General features: G+C 38.0%; 1 protein-coding gene across 49 annotated transcripts in view; it reads left to right on the top strand.

The window, feature by feature from the left end:
* The window catches only part of Pbrm1 (polybromo 1), a 95794-nt gene that overhangs the window by 3146 nt on the left and 76771 nt on the right, over nt 1-15877 (top strand). For 20 of the 49 annotated variants that reach the window (XM_051204716.1, XM_051204717.1, XM_051204686.1 and 17 more), the window contains exons 2-7: nt 630-769; nt 974-1098; nt 3304-3456; nt 4206-4303; nt 12740-12887; nt 14961-15104. In XM_051204716.1, coding sequence (XP_051060673.1) covers nt 1051-1098; nt 3304-3456; nt 4206-4303; nt 12740-12887; nt 14961-15104 — 591 coding nt within the window. In that variant the 5' untranslated portion in view covers nt 630-769; nt 974-1050. Of the gene's footprint in view, nt 1-629; nt 770-973; nt 1099-3303; nt 3457-4205; nt 4304-12739; nt 12888-14960; nt 15111-15877 lie in introns of all 49 variants that reach the window. The other 29 variants (XM_051204683.1, XM_051204698.1, XM_051204676.1 and 26 more) reach the window with 8 other exon arrangements.

The raw sequence follows: 15877 nt of genomic DNA, 5'->3' as shown, positions 1-15877 counted from the left end.
CTGGCTCCACCTCTGGCTTCTGGCTCCACCTCAGTGCTTGTATTACATGTGTGCACCACCATGCCCAGTTCCATGTGGTGCTGGGGATTGAATGTTGGGCCCCCACCTCCTAGGCAACCACTCTTCTAACTTAGCTATTTGCCTAGTTCTTACTTTCATTTAAACATGAAGAAATAGATCTGAGAAGTTGTGATTTGGGTGGTATCAAACAGACAATTAGAGGTAGAAGGTCTGGGACTCCTGGTGCAGACCCATTGTCTCTTCCACACTGCATGTACACTTTGGATAAGAAAATGTGAAGACCATCCTTCCCATGCATCTTTTTCTTGTCTTTTGAAAGCGTAATGATCATTAAAGGATTGTGACTATTTTATCATCTAAAACTGCAACATACTCAGTACTAATAATTTACGTTTTTTGTCATTTGCTTTCCAGTGCATTATAAAAAGCAGTCATTTTGAACTGCTAAAATAATTGAAGACTTCGTAAAGCCCTGCTAAACTTAAATGCTGTGTGTTTGCAGTGCAGATAGAACTTTTGGAAAGAAATGTTTTTCTCTGACACTTGGGTGGAGGGGAGGAAGAATTTTGTAGAGTTTGCTCTCATGAGCCGTTCTTGGTTTGTTCCAGCTTGCCAACACTTGGTGTCACATGTGAGCCTCCCACATGTGTTCACTCTCCATTCCAGCTCTGTGATTGAACTCTGCTCTTATTGACTAGGGGGCACTTGGGCAGGCATGCTTCCTTCCTGGGATTGACAGTCATTTCATGTGAGTAAAGGTGAAACTCAGTGAGACATTTCTAAGCATGTGAAAGCATTTGGTTTTTAAATGGAAGAAATGTCAGGTGCACCTGGGAACTGATATGCCTGTTTCTTTTTCTTTAGCAACTCTATTCAAATGTTATGTTTTCTGTCTGTTTGTACTCATTTATACTCTTATTTCTCTTTTCTCTGCCTTGTTCTTCTCTTTCAGTTCTGAATAAACTAACTGAATAAGCACTTAATAAAACCCTACCTTCTCTCACTGGCTTCATTTGGCCTTCAGACATAATGAGGAGATTGGCTTTTCGAGGCGCTGGTTGTGCTCTGGTAAAGCTGGTAAATTACTGATCATCTTCATCCTTTTCTGTTTCTGTCATTCTTTCCCTTTCCCTTCCAACCTTCTGAAGTTTTGTAATTCTCCCTATCTGAATCCCTCTGTGTTTATCAGTGATTCCAAGGATTAGTCCTTAATTTCATTAACTTGTGGAATTGTGGCCAGGTAGCAGTCTTTTATATAGTAAACAACAACAGGACCAGGGTATTTTGGGCCCAAGTTTTTAAAACTTTTAACCACTTTTAGTCAATATCAAACTAATATTCCTGGTAACAAACCAAAGCCTAGAGGAAGGAACATGATCAATGTAGATTGTTTTAAACAATGTGTGGATTTTAGCTCAAAGCAACAGGTAGGCTTAAGGGATTTTTTGTTTTGTTTTTTGTTCTTGCTTTCTGTTTCCTGGAGATCCTCAATTTTTCTCCCTGTAGTAACCAAGTGTTGAGTGAAACCAGGTCTGTTGTAAACTTTTAGCTTTAGAAAAGTTCTTTGAAATTACAATGCACCATTTGATACTGCTGTTAAATTATATAACCATTATAAGACTTCCCGGGTCTGTACCCTTTAACTGTAGTAAGTTATTCCAGTGGTTGCATTTCTTACATTGTAGCCAAATGTGTATATGTTTGTTAAGAATAGTTTCTTTTCTTTTGTTCTTTTTACTTAAGACACTATGTAGCCCTAGCTGGCCTAGAACCCAATATCCAAAGCTGGCCTTGAACATACAGAGATCTGCCTACTTCTACCTTGCTTCTCAAGTGCTGGAATTAAAGGCATGCACTACCATACCCAGCAAAGAATAGTGTCTTGAGGGCTTGGGAGATATCTTAGTGGGTAAAGTACTTGCTGTGCAAGCATGAGGATCTGAGTTTAGATCCCTAGCACCCACCTAAAAGTCATATGTGGTTGTAATGTCCACAGCCCCTCACTGAAGGGGCAGAGACAGGTAGGTTTCAGGCACTCATTGACAAGGCATTCTTGGACAGTGTTAAAGGAAGACATCTAATATCAACCTGAGGTGCACACACGCATGCACACACACACACTCTCTGTCTCTCTTTCTCTTCTGGATTAGAGATTGCTTAGTGTTAGAGTGCTTTCCTATCTTGTGTGAGGCCTACATAAAGTTCCTACCTACTACTGCAAATAACAATAAGAAATAACCAAAAGCCAGCAAACAAAAAACAAATGTCAGCCTAAAGCCAAGAGCAAATGTTTATGTGCTTCCCAAATGTCCACACAAGTACATAAGAGCCCATGTATATAACATGTTCTTACAGATCATCTAGTGAGGCTTAAAGCCATTTTCACAATCTGTGAGAATAGTGTACATCAGGACAGAACACAGATTGCTAGTTCTCCCCAGATCAAAAATTACATTGTCTCACAGGTTTTTTTTTTTTTTTTTTTGTTTTGTTTTTTTAATGAATTCTGCTTTAAGTGGAGAATTCATTTCTAGGGTACTTGTACAGTGCTAGAAAGTCTACTGCACTACCCCTTTTGCAATGGCCTTAGGTACTGCTTCTTAGTTTTGTTGTCCACACTGTGGCCCACTTAGTTAATGGATATAAGACATACAGGAAATCAGAAGAAGCTGCTAATCTTTTGTAATGACCATAGAGCCTTTGTTACCTCCTGCTTACTTGGCTGCCTCAGGGTCTTGGAGATCAGTGTTTTCCAGTACACTGTTAAAGACCACACAATGGAGCACTGGATAGATGGCCTAGTGGTTAAGAATGCTGGCTGTTCTTCCAGAGGACGTAGGTTCATTTCCCCACACCTACTTGGCAGCTCACAACCAGTTGCACATCTGATGCCCTCTTCTGGCTTCCTCTGGCATCAGGCACACATATGTACAGATACATAATACCCATATACATCAAAAATAAAATTAAAAAAAAAATGGAAGCCCCATTCCAGGAAATCTGGGGCAAGAAGTGGTTGAGTAATTTAGAATTATTGACATATAAATGTGTATATACTTATGCTAAATTTGCCCAATCAGAGCTTGATAATGTAGCACTCTGATAAGTAAAAAGCTAAAAACATTGAAGTCCAGGACTTAACAAAAGAATGTAGAGCTAGTTAAATCCCTCTGGAATAAACTGTCTTAAATGAGCCAGAAATTTCGAGATAAATGCCTAGCTGAGAGTTTGTTGACATTGTTGAAGATTAAACATAAGCACTTGGCTAATTATTTCTTATAGAAGAAGTTGGATTCCATGGGTTCCAAGAGAAGAAGAGCTACCTCCCCTTCCAGCAGTGTCAGTGGGGACTTTGACGATGGGCACCATTCTGTGCCCACACCAGGCCCGAGCAGGAAAAGGAGAAGACTATCTAATCTTCCAACTGTAGATCCTGTGAGTAACGAATCTCTGTGGTCTCTGCCTGCTTTCCCATGGTTTGCCTATACTTCCTCTGAAGCAGCTGAGCTGCGTAGCTTTCTTTTCCATCTGGTTTATTTCTCTTATGAAAAGTGTATTTAGCCATACGTCTTAACAGTAATAGTATAATGTTTTTGAAATGAAAATGTCAGTGTTTTGTGTGTTATATATTCATTCAACAAACATTGTGTGCCTGTCATGTGGTGAGCACTGTTTAGGCCGTTGAGATATGGTTATATGAGGCTAGCTCCATTTTCTCATGGAGTGTCTTGAATTCAGTGTGTAATACAAACAAGTGAATATAAACAAACTCCTTATTAGATGTGTGTCCCCTTATTAGATATGTGTCCCCCACATCTAATAAGAGTTTCAAAAACCTAAAAGTATTTTTTTTGTTTATTCATATATTTATTTTGGTGTTTTGAGACAGGTTCTTACTATATAGCCCTGGCTGGCCTGCAGGTTACTGTGTAGACTTGGTTGGCCTTAAAATAGAGCTATCTTCTGCCTCCCAAACAGTATTTTAAAGAGTATATCCTGTAACCATATTTCAGACTTGGGATCCCACTGGGTAATTTGAGGGTTTTTCTTTTTCTTCCCTGTTCTTCTTTTATGGAGATTTTTTTTTTTTTTTTTTTTGAAGAATTATTGATAATCCTTAGGCCTTCGTTGGATTTTGTTGACTTTTCGATTATTTTTTTTTTTTCTTTTCTTCCTTTGTGTAGATTGCTGTGTGCCATGAACTCTATAACACCATCCGAGACTATAAGGATGAACAGGGCAGACTCCTCTGTGAGCTGTTCATTAGGGCACCAAAGAGGAGGTGAGTTGGGAACACTTACACAGTGGGAGGATTTGACACAGGGTTTACAGGCAAAGTGTTTGGTAATTGAGTTTTCCTTCATAAGGAATGGTTTAAGTCTGGCATTCAATTTAGTCTTTTTATTCTATCTTAATTTCTGTCTTATTCACCAAGATATGTATTTATTATTTGTGTGCATGTGTGTATACAACATTATGCATATGGAGAAGTTGTGTTGATTGATATTTTGCCTTCTACCCTGTAGGTCCCAAGGATTGAACTTGGATTGTTAGGCTTGGTGGCAAGGGCCTTTAGCACTGAGTCATTTTGCTTGTCTGAGTGCTATGCATTCTCTATACATGTTACATAATGTTTTTTAGGAACTTCCACAAGTTCTGAAAGATTGAGTTCAAACTCCTATTATTCTATGATGCTGTGTTCCTAACCATTATGTTACATAAAGGAACATTGAACTGGTGTACATAAAACCCTTTATAGAGAAGGTATGACCTAGGACCTGGAGAGGTAGTTTGGGGATTAAGAAAGTGTACTACTCTTCAGAGGGCCCATGTCTGGCAACTTCAGTTCCAGGGGATCTGACTTCCTTTTCTGACCGCCATGGGCACTGCATTCACGTGCATAAACCTGCACATGGATACATGTACACAGCATTAGAAATAAAACATTAAAGAAAAATGTATGCCCCTCTGCTTGCTGCCTTTTATCAGCCCACTAGTACTGAGAAGTGCAGATGCAGACTTTAGAAGCTGGAGTGCTGTTACCTTGCTGTTTTGAAGATGTCAACCCTGTGCCTAAGCAACTCTGTATGTTTCCTCAAGGTTTATGTCTCAGTCTCACGAGTGCTGGGGTTACAGATATGAGCCACCACCACACCTGGCTGTGAAAATCTTTTTGAGACTTTATTTCAGTAACTTTAGACTTTATTAAGGTTTGATTCCTTGTAACAGTGGCTGAAACAAAAGAGAAATTTCTTTTGTATTAGAAGACCTGTTCAGCAAAGTCTTCAGGGACCAAGTACTGTGTGTCCTTGTTCTTTTGTCTTTGGGGTATCATCATGATCCAAGATGATTCCCTATAACTACCCTCAGATGGCAGGGAAAAGAAGGCTACATAATGGGTGTGAGCTGAGCATGGCACACCTTAGCTTTTGTGTTGGCTGGAACATAACTGCAGTAGTGCTGGGGAATATGGTCTGTAGATTCAATTGCTATTATCCTTGAAGGAGGGAGAGTGGCTTTGGAGTAGCTAGCAAGTCCTACACATCAAGGTTAGTTGTTTCTTAATGTTCTGGTTTAAACATGAATTGATCCTTGTCTGTTCTTTGTAGTCATATTATGTCAAGGTGCCCTAAAGTATTATAGAAGGAGAAAAGCTGTTACAAAAGAATGTGCACTACACAGGACTATTTATGTTAAGTTTTGTTTGCATATGCCTGTGATGAGTTTATAAAAACACTGTGTTAGCCGGGCATTGGTGGCTCACCCCTTTAGTCCCAGCAGGCGAATCTCTGTGAGTTTGAGGCCAGCCTGGTCTACAGAGCTAATTCCAGGACAGGCTCCAAAACAATACAGAGAAACCCAGTTTCAAAAAAAAAAAAAAAAAAACAAAAACAAAAACAAACCCACTGTGTTATTGAGTTTGGATATAGCTTTTGTTTTGTTGTTTGTTTGTTTTTGCAGTACTGGTGAATGAACTCAGGGCTTTGTACATAGTGGGCAAATACTTTTAAGCCTGAGGCATATTCCCAACCCTTTTATACCATTGTATATGTTTGATTTTAGTGAAACGCTATGCATTTTGAAAGTAAAGGATCCCTGTTTTGTGTATATTGTATCTCATGATCCATCTTTTTTTTTCTTTTTTTGTCAATGTGGTAATTCTAAAATTTTTTGTTAAGCACTTTCTTGCTTACCTCTTTAGGGACATGTCCTTAGTGGATCCTCAGTTGTTTACAGATGTTGTCTACCTACAAGCCTGATAGGCTATTTTGGTCCAACATTAGCAAGAAAGAATAAACTGTTGGCCCAAATGAAAAGAGCCATCTTGGAATTCAAATTATCAAGATCTTTGCTTATTCTGGGAAAGTCCTTCAATACCACCCAGCTGTATCAGTATTAGACCAATCCTTTTTTGTTACCCATGGATATAAGCCACCTGACAGGGATGCTGGTAACTAAACAGTATTCCTCTAGAAGAGCTGGAAGCACTTTTAACTGCTGAGCTATCTCCAGTCCCAGCATTTTATTTTATATTTTATTAGACTCAAAAGTACTTGATATGAGTCTCTGAAAGCTAAGTTTAATTCTCATTCTTTCCTTCCTTAACAGTTCATTAAGTTTAGAAGCTACTAGGTAAGGTTGAACAAAATAAGTGTCTGTAAGGGAAGACAAGAGATGGAACTCTACAGGAGTTTTGTGTTGAGCTTTTGTAACACAGAGTGTTGAACCTAAGTGGAAGAACAATGAGAATAACTGTGTTTGAAAGAAGAGTGCTAGTAGAGATCTGTCTTGTGGGAGCTGAGTGAGGTGTAAAGAAGGTCCACAGGGTGTGTAGCCCAGCACAGATGGAGTTCCAGCTCCAAGCAGGGTTAGAGCTTTGTGGGTTGGAGATAGGACAGCAGTAAGAATTTATTATGTAAAGAGAGCAGTCATATATATCAGTACATTGAGTAGGTTTCTCAATACTTGAAAATGGGAAAATGAGTAAAGAAAACTGGATTGAGTTCTTTCTTGGATTAGAATTCGCCTTCCTTCCTTCCTCCCTTCCTTCCTTTTTCAAGATAGGGTTTCTGTGTGTAACAGCCCTGGCTATCCTGGAACTTACTTTGTAGACCAGGCAGGCCTCAAATTCAAAGAGATCCACTTGTCTCTAAGTACTGGGATTAAAGACATGCACCATCACCACCTGGCAGGATTCATGGTTTCAAATATATGGAGGTGCACAGCTATTTACAAGTATATTTATTTATAAGCATATCTATATTCCCTAGTCTTACATTGAGACAACATGAAATTAGCAACACCCCAGTAGAAATGAGACGACATTTTATTTTTTCAGTACTACTTAGCATTGGAAAGTTTCTGAATTTCTTAAAGAATACCTAATTTTCATAGCAGGAACAGGGATGATACTGGAGAATTGTATGGTGCCAGGAAATAAGTACATGGAAAGTGATGACATTTTAGAAGATCATAGGAAATAAATACTTCAAGCTGAGTGTGATGATTCTTGCTTATCTTCCAATCATTCAGGAGACTGGGGCAGGTAGATCATGATTGGGATGCCTGCCTGAACTACATAGCAAGTTCTAGGTCAGCTTAGACTATATAGTGAGACCTTGTCTCAAAACAAGAAAAATGAAAATAAAATATAGAAGCTACCTTAAAAGGACACCCACAGACCAGATATTGAAGTAGTTTGACATTAACATAAGCCATGTGTGGTAACATTGAGAGGCAGTGATCTCTGAATTCTAGGCCAGCCTGGCCTATGTAGTGAGATTTTAGGAACCAGGGCTAAATAGTTGAGACCTTGTCTCAAAAACAATAATTGTTGTTATCATAATAGTCCAGCCCATTTCCTATTGTAGGAACTCAGGAATCCATGTGAAAATAACGAGTAAGTTAAAAGTATGACTAGGAATGGGCTTTCTGAAGGTATCTCCTAATAAAATACAAATGAAACAGTAGAGAAGCCTGGCAGATACTGCCATGATCAAAGAACACCTTATCAGAGTAATAGCAGAAGACAAAACTGTAACAAGTAGGGTTTTTCCCGCCGATCAGACCCACCACGGTGCCAGCCCCAAATAACACACAGAGACTCTGTATTTGATATAATTCTATTGGTCAGTTACTTGTTTCTTATTGGCTAGCTCTGTCCTAAGTATTAACCCATTTCTATTAATCTAAGTATTTCCACGTGGTCTCATCTTACCGGGGAGTGGGCCCGGACCTCTGTTCTCTCCAGTCTCTACATGCTGACTCCTTCTAACTACTTCTTCTAATCTTCCTTGTCTCTTAGTCCCGCCTTTCGTGCTTTCCTATTGGCCAACAGTGCTTTATTCATTAACCAGTATGAGAAACATATTTACAGAATGACATCTCCCATCATCTCCTCTTTTCTGTCTAAAATAAAAAGAAGGGTTTTAACCTTAACATAGCAAAATATGTCACACAACAGTTATCAAATAGAATCACAGTTAACAATATTTAGTAACAACATTTAGTAAGATTTAAGAAAATATTCCATCATCTATTCTATCTTTGTGAGTCTGAAGTCCTATATGTAACTTATCTTTAATCCTAACTAAGGAAAACTATAATCGTAACTATCTGCCTTCAACTCCTTCAAAGACCACAGAAGGATAGTATATAAACTCTAGAAATGACAGATACAACTCACTGCCTGGTCAGTCACCCGAAGTTCTTCTGTAACCTTCCATCTTCAGCCCATAGGCCATAGTGTGTCTGGCAGATTCTTCAGCAAAGCAGGAAACTTTAAACTATTTTCTTGTATTGGCAGTTTGTCAGTCACTTTTCTCTGTGTCCTGCAGTCTGTCTGGCAGACTCTTCTATGAAAAAGGAATTCTGTAGCAATGTCCATCTTGAATCAACAGTCACTTTTCTGTGGGCCCTGCATGTCCAGTTTATACAGCATAAAGTCGAACAAGAGCAGTATTTTGCCCAAATGGCTAGTCTTGCCATATTGGAAGTAAACTTCATAACGCATTTCTTCAATGTCCATCTTCCTTTCTGATGAAGGTGGTATTGTCAGGAGCAGTTGTGCTTCACTGTTAAGAAAAACTCTAAACCATTTTAAATGCCATATTCTGTAGGTCTTTGAAAGGTTTAAAGAATGCCTATCCATCTCAAATACATCTTGAAAACCTAAGTAACTTAACTCTAAGTTTTGACTATCATAGGTAACTATAATCTATACTGTTATATATTATATTTAAATGAGCTATATAAACACAATAATTAAACAAGAGGAGAAATATACATATCACAAAATTGACCTTAAATTGTATCAATAAATGAAAATCCATTCCAAAACAAAGTATTCATAGCTATACCATAATCCCCTTTTTACCTTTAAAATGATTGGTTGTGGTCACTAACCATTTATAACCAAGCCCATTTAAATGAAAACAAACATTTATTATTTGAGAATTTGGGCGTCATTCTTTCCAAACTGCTTCCTGCTGGTAAGGGGCGCTGTTAAGGGGATCCTAAGAAGCCACAGATAATCTTGGCTGCAGTCTTCAAGGCTGCTTTGTCCCAGCTGTTTTGAATGTTGGATCACCAGGAACTGTTTCAGGGTGTCTGGCTTGATCAAACCACATTAGTCTGGAAGGAATCCACAGCTTTCATTTTCTATGGAAACAAAGATAGAAATCCTTTTCCCCAGTAACTTGTCCTTAGACTTAAATTTTGAAGTCAAAGCTAAAATATATAAATTGAATTAATCCAGCAGTATTTCTTTTAACAGTTCTTTCCTCAGCAGTCAAACGATATAAAGACAATATAATGCCATACAGTATCCATATTCTCTTCACCTTTCGTGGCTTTTTTACTATTACGTGTTTCTTTTATTAATTAGTTTTTGAGGCAGGGTTTCTCTTTGTAACTTTTATCTGTCCTGGAATTTACTCTGCATACCAGGTTTACTTTGCAATCACAGAGATCTGCTTGCCTCTCCCAAGTGCTGGGATTAAAGACGTGTGCCACCACACCCAGCTCCTCTCTGTCTTTTTAAAACCATTTTATTCCTTTTCTCTCCCAAGCCTACATATATTTTAGAACACACTGTAAACCTTTTTCTTAATGTGAATCTGTCTTTACTGTAAATTTTTATCTTTTTCTGGCCACGAGTCTTTTATCAGGTAAACAACAACATTGCTAAAATGAAAGTCATAGCTCTGTGTTAGCCGCGGTCTTATCCCAGATGGCGGCTGGTACCTTTACTGCCAGCACTGAGAGCTGTGCTGACTGCCTTGGTCTACGCTGCCATCCAGCAGCATGTTGCCTGCTTGGAGATGTGGTCACTGCCATTGCCAGCTCTCGTACACACCAATAAATTGTTAGCAGTGCTTCTTTAAAGCCGTGTGTTTTTTGCCGCTATGTTGAGTCAGGAAACCTCCCTGAAAGGAGCCTCGGAATTCTTTGCTTGTCTCAAACAAGAGTCCAACCCAAAAAAATGCTGTTAGTAAGAAGACTTCCTTGTCTCTGTTCTTTTGTTTCTAAAACCCTTTTTTAAGTTTTTGTTAAATTTTAAGTGGAAGTTCTTATTAGCCATGTTGCAGTGCCATATTGGTACGAGTACCACTGCCGCGCCAGCTCCAAATAACACACAGAGACCCTGTATTTGATATAATACTGTATTTGATATAATGCTGTATTTGATATAATGCTGTTGGCCAGGTACTAGTTTCTTATAGGCTAGCTCTGTCTTAAGTATTAACTCATTTCTATTAATCTAAGTATTTTCACGTGGTCTCATCTTACCAGGGAGTGGGCCCGGAGCTCTGTTCTCCAGTCTCTCCATGTTGACTCCTTCCTACTACTTCCTTGAATCCGCCTAGTCTCTTAGTCCCGCCTATCTTGCTTTCCTATTGGCCAACAGTGCTTTAGTCATTAACCAGTATGAGAAACGTATTTACAGAATGACATCTTCCATCTTAATAAAATACAAATGAAACAGTAGAGAAGCCTGGCAGATACTGCCATGATCAAAGAAAACCTTATCAGAGTAATAGCAGAAGACAAAACCATGTGCCATCATAAGATAGAGTGAGCTACTGCCATATCACCTGCCTCTGCTGAACTCTGTCCTATAAAGAACATGGCTAAATTTTCAACAGGAAACTAGAAGAACACTCCAATTGAGTAATGTTTTAGAAAATAACTAGTCTGTAGTCATTTTGTTTGTTTGGTTTTTTGCTGTGAGGGACAAATTTGAAATAGCTGACAGAATATAAATAGGGCCAACAGATAAACTGGTATTGTATCAAAGTTTGTTTCATGGTTTTGAGAAGTAGTCCCTTGATTATAGAAAATTAGCACTCAAACATATGTCAGTTTACTCTACTGGTTTGAAAAATAAGTTCCTCAGGTTGTTCTGAAAATTAAAATACAATTTTTTTGCACTTACATATTTTGTGTGTTCATTCAAACAAGTGTACATGTTTGGAGGTTAGAGGACAACTTGGAGGAGGTGGTTCTCCCCCCACTATTTAGGGGACTGAACTTAAGCATCCTTACCTGTTTAACATCTTGCTGATGACATAGTTAAGCATTTAAAAAAGGCAAATAATCATGCTGGAAGAATGACTGCAAGGTGTTTGCCAAGTTCTCAAAAAAGGTGAAGCCCTAATGACCATGACATTTTTTGAATGTATTGACTTTTTTGTTATACATCCAAAAGGGAACTGCATAAACCTTTTGGGAAATTGAGAAAGTAATCACTCAGATCATTTTTAGGTTTGCTTGCTTTGTGGAACTACTTTAGAAAAAAGCCAGAAAGAATGTTAATATCCATGAATCCCAAGAAATTATCTTAACTTTTAGCATCTTATAATTGCCTTTATATGTCCCTTTCTGTCTCTCCTTCTAAGGATGTAACTGCTATCACTATTCTATGTTTTTCCATCTTTTTTCTCCCACTTTGGTATTGTTGAGGATTGAACCCAGGGCCATGCTCATGCTAGGCAAGCATCCTGCCATGGAGTTACATCCCTAGCCTCACTATCTGAATTTTGTGTTTATAATTCCTATAACACTGTGTTTGGACATAGCCTCTGTTCCTTCACATCTGTTAAGCATCTTTCTCCTTTGCATCTTTATTAGTTGATTTGAAGCACATGACAAGAAAAGGTTCTGTGGTCACTAATTGAGGAAAGAAAACCCTTTTTGTAATTTTTTGTTTCATTTGAGACAGGGTCTCACTATGTAGCTCCAGCTGTCTTGGGACTCACTCTGTAGATCAGGCTGACCTCAAGCACACAGAGATCTACCTGTCTCTGCCTCCCACGTGCTGGGTTTAAAAGTGTGTGCCAAACACTTGGTTTGTTGTGTAATTTTTATAAAGAACTTTGAATTTTGTTTTGAGCTACTTTGGGAACCAGAAAATGTAAGTCATTTTCATAGAAGATACCCTTGTCATAGGTTGATTCTGGTACTTTTACCCTTAGATATTTAGCATATAAAATTCGTCATTGATGTTGACTTAGATTTTTTTTTTGTATGATTAATATATATTTTGAAGAGAACACATCTGCACCTTGCTTTCCTTTTTCCTTTTAGCTCTAGTAACGAGGGAGAGTTCCTTGGTGGATTTGTTTCTTGGTGTGTTAGATATTACACAAATAGTTGTGAAATTAAACTTTTTACATGCTTTGGATTAGTGTCATTAAAAGATATTAAATTACAACAGAAATCAACCAGACTATTATGAAGTGGTTTCTCAGCCCATTGACTTGATGAAGATCCAACAGAAACTGAAAATGGAAGAGTATGATGATGTGAACCTGTTGACTGCAGACTTCCAGTTGCTTTTTAACAATGCAAAGGCCTATTATAAGGTAAGAGCATCAGATCTGGATAGCATCTATTTTTATAATTGTATGTTTTTTTTAATCTTTCCAATTTTAAATTTTATTTATTTAATTTGATAGAATTATATAGGTATAGGCTGACCTTGAGCTTCTGATCCTCTTGCTTCTGTCTTCAAAATAGGATTGTAGGTGTATGCCACCATGCCCAATAATTGATTTAAAAAGATAACCTGTATATATTTTCATATATGCTTAGGAAAGATATACTTTATATTATGTATTATTTATCTTACATGTCTTACATACATATAATGTGTGTGCATGTTTTACGTGTATGTATCTAAGTGCATCATATTTGTGTAATGTCTTTAGAGGCCAGAAGGGAGCATGGGGGCCTCCAAAACAAGTTCCAGATGGTTGTGAGCTATTTTAGGAATGCTTGGAACCAAATCTGGTCCTTTGTAAAAGCAGTCGGTATTCTTAACTGCAACACCCAGATAGATGTTTAATATTTAGCAAACATTCAGATAAGTAGTAGGTTTTTCTGTCTTATTTTATTGTTTTGATTTTTGTATAATTGGATGGGGGAATTTTTTGTTTTGTTGAGACAAGGTCTCAACGTGTATCCAAGACTTGCTGGTCTCAAACTTGTGTTACAGGTATTACTGGCTTGCATTTCTTTTATTAGTAAAGAGATATCATTCATGTGCTTTTTTTCCCCATTTTTGCTTCATCTCTTTCATGAATTGCTCAGATATTTTACCTGTTTTTCTCTTATTGCTTTTGTATTTTTATACTTGGAAATCAAAAAATATTTTGAATATTGTTTTTAAATTAGTTTTCAAATATCTTTTTACACTATGTTTTAAACTTCATTTTTGAAATGCTGTGGGTTGAATCCTACTTAAAATGCATTCTACTTTTGAACAACCACAGCCTCAAATTTTTGTAGTCTGTTTGATGAATATGTTTTTATTTATTTGTGGTTTTTTGAGACAGAGTTTCTCTGTATAACAGCCCGCTGTCCTGGAATTCCCTTTGTAGACCAGGCTGACCTCAAACTCACAGAGATCCATCTACCTCTGCCTCCTGAGTACTGGTATGTACCACCACCACCCGCTATTAAACATTTTCCTGATGATTTTAGTTTTGACTTATTCTGTCCCCCTCCCTCATCCATCATGGCAACTCTTATAAAGGAAAACATTTAATTGGGCCTGGTGTACAGTTCAGAGTTTTAGTCCATTATTGTCTTGGCAAGAAGCATGGTAAGGAACAGGCAGACATGGTGCTGGAGAGGTAGCTGAGAGTCCTACATCTGGATCAGCAGGCAGCAGGAAGAGAGCGTGACATTGGGCCTGGCTTGAGCATCTGAAACCTCAAATCTCACCTCCAAAGACAGGCTTCCTACAACAAGGCCACACTTCCAATAATGCCATTCCCTGTGAACCTGGGGTAGCTGTTTTCTTTCAAACTACCATCGCTATTTAATTTTCCTCCCATCTTCATTTCTTTAAAGCCTTTTGATGCTTTTGTATATTTAGGTAGTTTAGTTTTTTGAAATTTGCTCTTAGTCTGTTGTAAAATAGTAATAATTTCATCAGTTACTTCTCTTTTATAACAAGTCTTTATATTGACTTTCTTATTAATTTTAAGTTAGCAAGTCATTTATCTTCTGCCTCAAGTGTCTATAAATTTATTTCAGAATGCCTTTAAAATGCATGTACATTATTTTTTTTAGAAATTAGATTAAGTTCTGAATATCTTCTAATTCTAAGAATTTTGAAGTAATTACAGTAATTGCATTTTCAAATTTTCCACAAACTACTGGTCTCTGTTGAATAGGATTCTTTAAAACTAGCAATTACTGATCAAAGTAATGCCCTGGGGCTGGAGAGATGGCTCAGTGGTTAAGAGCACTGGCTGCTCTTCCAGAGAGGCCCTGGGTTCAATTCCCAGCACCCACATGGCAGTTCACTACTGTCTGTAACTTCAGATTCAGGGGACTTGACACCCATGGCAAAACACCAATATGCATAAAATAGCAATAAATAAATTTTTTTTAAATAGTAATGTTCCCTTCTCTTTGCTAATGTATAGCCAGATTCCCCTGAATATAAAGCTGCTTGTAAACTCTGGGATCTGTACCTTCGAACAAGAAATGAATTTGTTCAGAAAGGAGAAGCAGATGACGAAGATGATGATGAAGAAGGGCAAGACAATCAAGGAACAGTGACTGAAGGTGTAAGTGTAAGCATGCAGCAGAATGGATAGCTTGGGAAGTAAGGGTAACTGTATTTTAATTTTTCTAGGCTGTTGTATCGGTAGCTAAGGGGGTAAGTCAACATTTAACCTAGAGAACTTCACTCCAGTTTCATATACTCATGGGGTGTTTTCATGAGCTGCTTATATATTAATTTGTATTTTCTTTTCAGTTTTAAAATCAAGGGCCAGTTCAGTCCAGTATTGCTAGATTAAAACATTGGGTAAAGCTGGGCAGTGGTGGCACACGGCTTTAATCCCTTTAATCCAAGCATTTGGGAGACAGAGACTGGCGGATCTATGTGAGTTCTAGGCCAGCCTGGTCTACAGAGTGAATGCAAGGACAGGCTCCAAAGATACAAAGAAACCTTGTCTCAAAACCAACAACAAACTAGTGGGTAAAGGTAGTCTATGTTGTGATTAAAATTTGGAAGAACCAGTTGAATTACCTTAGGGAGGAATACTTTGTTTTCTTTAGCTGGAGGGCAGTTAGAACTGGAACAGAGAAACAACAAACAAGCTGAAGATCTTGGCAGCTACTGGGAGGAGGGAGGTGGAGGAGAAAGAAAGCCATTCATTTTGCAGTAGAGGTTGAAAAGCAGCTGCATGGAATAAGGGGAGGGGTACCTTCAGAGAAGAGTAAGAAAGCCCAAAGCATCTAGAAAAGCATGCTTAGGCTTTTGGCCAGTATCTGGAAAAGAGGGTGGGCAAAAATTGAAGAAAAATTATATTTTCCAGATACTTTATCAGTATCT

The sequence above is a fragment of the Phodopus roborovskii genome, unplaced genomic scaffold (genome assembly GCF_943737965.1).
Source record: "Phodopus roborovskii unplaced genomic scaffold, PHOROB, whole genome shotgun sequence".
NCBI classification, from domain to species: Eukaryota; Metazoa; Chordata; class Mammalia; order Rodentia; family Cricetidae; genus Phodopus; species Phodopus roborovskii.
Note: the sequence above shows the minus strand (reverse complement) of the source record. Positions and strands in the feature narration are given on the sequence as shown.